The 5,849-nt window shown below is 36.0% G+C and overlaps 1 protein-coding gene across 1 annotated transcript; it reads right to left on the bottom strand.

Moving 5' to 3' along the window:
* Window positions 1–549: 549 nt before the first annotated feature.
* On the bottom strand, window positions 550–3,309 carry zdhhc24 (zDHHC palmitoyltransferase 24). Its single transcript, XM_077248043.1, has 4 exons — window positions 3,188–3,309; window positions 2,572–2,964; window positions 2,156–2,433; window positions 550–1,408 (listed from the first exon to the last, which is right to left on the bottom strand). The coding sequence occupies exons 2-4, from the start codon at window positions 2,871–2,873 to the stop codon at window positions 1,116–1,118; spliced, it is 873 nt and encodes a 290-aa protein (XP_077104158.1). The 5' UTR covers window positions 2,874–2,964; window positions 3,188–3,309; the 3' UTR covers window positions 550–1,115.
* Window positions 3,310–5,849: the final 2,540 nt, after the last annotated feature.

Genomic DNA, 5,849 nt, shown 5'->3' with positions numbered 1-5,849 from the left:
GTCACCGAGGGTGTTTCCCAGACTCACAACAACTAACTGCGCCCTCATGCAGGGTTCACATGAAGAACAACACCGTTGTCCAGCAAATATTCTGCTCTCTTGAGTGTTTTGAGACTAGATATACTGTCCTCACAAAGTATCGGGGTTACTTTTCACGAATATGGTAAAAAATAGGCCCAGAAACTTTTAAAAATCAAGTAGGCTATTTTTTTCCGCTTTTTTAACTACAGGTGGTCGAACTACATTTAGTAAGATAACTATCTCTGATTGGAGTGGTTTGGCAATTTTCTGCCTTATATTCAATCAACATTAAATACATATTAAACTGACATAAAAAAAACAACCTTATATGCATTGTAAGTAGTAGCTGAGTTGAGGCTAAATTTGGCACCATTTAATCCAGCAGAGGCTTGCAAGTCTGGGATGAAATAATGGTTTGAAGTTGATTAAATTATAGGATATATGTCAGTAAAATATTTGTTTTCTAACAATAATGTTGGTACAGTTTTGAAGCAGGGATGCCTTGGACAATAATTATGAATATCTCCATTGCAAAAAAATAAAACCAAATGGTATTTAATTTTAAAGGAAAGATAACAAGCCTATGGAAAGATAAAACAAAAAAATAGACATAAACATTAAAATAAAGGTAAACAATATTCAGTGCCATACAAACAAATTAACATTGTTGTATAATTCAGAAAAAAAAAGAAAAAGAAAGACAGCTTGGCATACAGCATATTCACATTCGTTTGAATAGATTATTTGGCACGTCGATGACAGTAAAACAGAGCAAATAAAATAAAAGAGCATACCAATTAGATATTCAAATATTTCCCTTTAAAAAAAAAAGTTTGCTTTACAAAAGCAAAGATTGCACAATAGAACCAAAACCAAAATGCATTATAAAATATTTTAAATTACATAATTGACATCCACCAAATTGACACCAATTAAAACCAATAACACTGGTGCAATGAAGAAAAACAATTTTAAAGTGAAATTAGAAATCCGGATTTCTGGCTGGTTCTTCAGATAAAAAAAGAGCTGCTAATTGTTTGGTGTGAGAACAGCATGCAACTGCTGCAGCAGGCTCAACAACAACCTACTCAACCCTACTTCTTGGGCTCAAGTGAACCAGTCACCTTGAAGTTTATGCCGTCTCCTGGCAGTGGGGAAGGTATCAATGGACAGAGCCAGCAGATGTACCAGTACTTGCCCAGGCATTCCCTGACATTATCCAGCACTCCCAGGCTGTAAGGCTGCCGGGTGGAGTACCACTCACGTGTGGTCTGTCCCCTCAGCATCAGAACCACGTGAAAGAAGAGGAAGGCAGCAACCAGTAGGAAGCCCACTACACAAGTGTCAGCAATGAATGCAAAAGCAAATGCTCGAGCCGTCACCTGTCCTGTGATTGGAGAAAAACAGATGTTTATGGCATTTTCTGACAATTTAAAAGGTGTCATATAACACATTTATGTATCATTTTATTTTTGCGCAAAACTAATAATTTGCACTACCATTTTCCATAGCTTTCATGGACCTTAGAAGTAAATAGAGCTTTTGCTGTACCTATGCTAACGTTCAAAAGTATTTTATACAGTTTTTAGTTTACGCTTTTAAGTCTTTTATGCTAACCAAGGCTGCATTTATTTCTTATTAAATCAGTAATAGTTTAAATCAGTTAATAGTTCTCCATTTAATATATTTTAATTTCTGTGAAAGCAAAGCTGAATTTTCAGTATTATTACTCCAGTCTTCACTGATATATGATCATGCAGCAATCATTCTAATATGCTGATTCTGGTGCTTCATTTTTTATTATCAATGTTGAAAACAGTTGTGCTGCTTAATATTTGTTTGTGGAAACTATGACACACTATCAGGATTCTTTGATGAATAGAAAGAACAGAAATGAATGTGTAACTTTATAAATGTCTTTATACTGTCTATTTCAACTTATCACATGATTGCTGAATAATAGTATTAATTTCATTATAAAAAGGAAAAATCTTACAGACCCCAAACTTTGGGCAGCATTTGCCAAAAGCATCATAAGCCTAAGCCATAAGTAGATTGTAGAACCACTGATTTCTACTGACATTATGGATTTCTCATAGCAGTAGCAGACACTCATTAGTAATCCCATACTCACCCGAGACGAGCATTATCCAGGGCACGAGCAAAAGCATGACACTGTGAAAAGTGACACCCTCCTTTAGGATGACAATGAAAACCTCAGCATTCATGACTACTGCATAGAGCAGCCCTGCCCACATGAAGAGCAAACAGGTCAGGAAATACCGGTAATTGTGGAAACCGACACACTGGCCAAAAAACACACAGTGGTGATCACGGCGCAGCACACACACATTGCAATCGTAGCAGTGCGAGCATCGTGGAGGAGTGTGTGTCTCACAGTTGTAGCAATACCTGCCATAGAAGAGGAAAATGTCACATCATACTTGTTTACTGACTTTTGAGTGAATTGGTGAATATCACAAAAGCTCAAACAGGGATTCAAGAGCATAATGATAAATAAATAATGCACAATCAAAACAAACCAATTACCTCCACCCATGACCCAACGCATCCCCTCCAAGAAACACTCCGCGGATACTTGGGTTAGTTTTCACAAACAACGAAGCATTCCAGGTAATATTTCCCAGCATGAAGTACTGAGCGAAGAGATGCATGGCCTTCCATATGGTGCACCACTCTGTCTTCATTGCTGACTCAAGAGGAGCCTCTACCAGCACCAGATAGCTGACCTCGGCAGTGATGGAGAACACCAGAACAGCGTTCAGAACGATAGGCACATAGTGACCGGTTGACTCCACCTTACACCACAGTCTACTCATGAACCTAGCCATGTTTTAAGCTTCAAATCATCCGCTGCGTGAGACACTACCTGCTCAACCTGTTTTCTACCTGTAAAGCCACTCTATTCTTGTTTGCTCGAATCTGATCACAAAAACAGAAAAATGGCTAGTTGAGAGAGACATTAAAAAGGACATTTATAAAAGTTGCAACAAATAGGAAGCTTCTGAAACTAGTAAAGTTAGTGAATAATAGGACACCGCCAACTCTGGCACATTATTTTGAATGTTCCAGTAACACTAAAGATATCGGTTAGAAATAATAAAATACTCATCTATAAAAAACATTTATATTATTTGATACCGACCTTTCATTCCATTCAGAATATCGTTTCGACAATGAACTAAAGTTACTGCTGCTACAGGCTAACAACATTCAGCGTACATGATGGGTCTGTGTTTCAGCTGAAACGGTCCCTCGGAAGTAAACGGCACTCTACAACAGTTCCACTTGGACGGACACACACACACACACACACACACACACACACAAAGCACTACGCAGTTTATTTTAAAAAACTGCCACCGTGTCGTGATAATTTATCATAATTAACACAATAAACCAAAACATTTATTAGTATAGGTATTAGTATTACTACTAATAAGTAGCCTAAATGCAGACAGACAGACAGATTGACAGCTCATTGAAGCCGCAGCGTGTCATAATGGAAACCTGATAATATGGCAATTTGCCTCGACCTGACGTGTATGAAATGTCCTGAACACCCAGCACATGTTTCAGTCATAGACAGTAAAATAAAGGTTTCCGTGTACATCATCTACCCAGGGCTCGAATTGAATTCTGGACCCCCCATAAGAAATAAAAAAATAGACTTAGGGGAGTCCTCAGATATTTTTATTTTAGTAAAAATAATAATGAAAAATCTGATTAAATGCATGCAATGGATACGGTAAATTTCGTGAATTAATTATTTACAATAATTTATTTTAAGTTTGTTTATAGGCTATAAACTAGCCACGTATCTTTAAAATGTAAACGCCCCCGCCCAACATCGACATGACATCGTTGACAGGATTTGGAGTAGCTAATTTTTGCATAATTTGCATAATTAAACTTGCATAAATTGGAAACAATTAGGCTTAAGTTACTAAGTTTTCATTATTAATAGACTGGTTGTATACGGGAATGCTAGAGATCTCGATGAAGATGAGTAACAGCTTTTTAGTAATTATAAAGGGAGCTCGTTGTGCGCTTTCTATGCTTTCTAATATCCATTCAGAATTTGTATACAACTTGTTTTTCATGCTGCTAGGACCAATGGTCACGTGCACGCTGCAAAGTTTTGGGAATCAAATTTGGATTTATGCGAGATTCACTCTTGAAATAGCAATGATTGACATTTATAGCCATAGCATTGTTTGTGCCTGAATAAAGCAGCCTTTTTCACTGAAATAGTTGAATAGTCTGCTGACTGACTTACTCACTCATAACAGTCCTTTGCCGCCACCTACTGGACGTAAATATGTAAAAGTCGTACTGAAAAGAGCCACACCTGTTAGTGGAGCATTTGATGTCCTTTAAAAAATACTACAGTGGCAATCAGTCTTTGTCTTGCTTGAATGTTGTAAATACTCTCTGTGCACTAATGGTAGGACTATTCGTCTTGTGTTTTCCTGGATGTTAGTTGTGTCTCAAATTGGAGTTCAGATAGGCCTGCGTGTTTTCACGTTTCTATGCTACACATAGTTCTGTTCAGTTCTCCATTTCAGTTGTGGGAAAAGAGACTGATTTTATATATACTGAGTATGCATTTCTGTTTGAGTTGAGATTTTTGTGATCCCTGCTTCTGAAGAAATTTGATGCTTACCAGTAAATACTTTCCTGTCCTGAGTTAGGGTAACCCCATTACCTTGATAGCTGTTATGGATGAATGCTGAGTTGACTTTTGAGAATCTCCTAGACATGCCTATGTTAAACTTATGAACTGTTCAAAAGAGTGTATCCTGTTTGCCCAGTTGTCCTGCACTGTTTGAGTAAAGCTCCCGCACCTGGGTTCATACCTAATATCATCTCAACAATCATTACAGCCCGTGAGCCTGATAGTATCTTTCCATCCTTTTGCTACTGTTTATAAAAAAGTTTTGAAGATTGATATCCTTTTGTCTGCTATCTAACCCTGACTGCTCCTTTATCACTGCTTTCTAAGACATTATGAAATAATTATTCATGTGCCACTGTTGAATCTGACAGTGATACCATCCAGTGAGTCTGAAAGCCATCTGATTTTGTTCTACTGTTTATGAGACATTTCAATGTATTTTGATTTGTCACAAGCTTTTATGGGTCCAGTGCCTTAAATGTAGTGACCTGGTATATTTTTTATATATTTCTTATCAACAGTTTTTAATAAATAGTATATGTTTATGCATGTTATGATCAAATATATTGTATATTTTTGTATATTCCGAGATTAACCAAGTAAACAACCCCTGCCCCCAAAAAAAATTATGGTGAATTTTCTTTTATGGTGAGGACCCCCCATAAAACTACCGTAAAGGAAGTTGACTTTGTCTGTAAGAATCTGTATTAATTTTCCTTGCAAATTAAAATTCCACAATAATTATTTTCCCTTGCTTATATATATATATATAAATTTATGTAATATATATATAAATTATTAACACAATAATTATTGTCCCTTGCTTTATACAGTATATACTATATATATTTATTGTGTTATATATATATATATATATATATATATATATATATATATATATATATATATATATATATATATATATATATACACACACACTGTATAAAGCAAGGGAAAATAATTATTGTGGAATTTTAATTTGAAGAAAATGATTCACAAAATGTATTCTAATTTAATAATAACCGCCCTGTTAAATCAGTCGAAGACTATTTTCCTTTGACCACCCTTTCCTTTCTTGACCCCCTTTCGCTAAGAATAATCTCACTAATCTCATAATCCGCACTGCTGG

Source organism: Siphateles boraxobius, unplaced genomic scaffold (genome assembly GCF_051911475.1).
Source record: "Siphateles boraxobius isolate OS27281-9 unplaced genomic scaffold, OSU_SipBor_1 3, whole genome shotgun sequence".
Classification (NCBI taxonomy): Eukaryota; Metazoa; Chordata; class Actinopteri; order Cypriniformes; family Leuciscidae; genus Siphateles; species Siphateles boraxobius.
The sequence above is the reverse complement of the archived record's forward strand: the minus strand, read 5'-3'. Positions and strand labels throughout refer to the sequence as shown.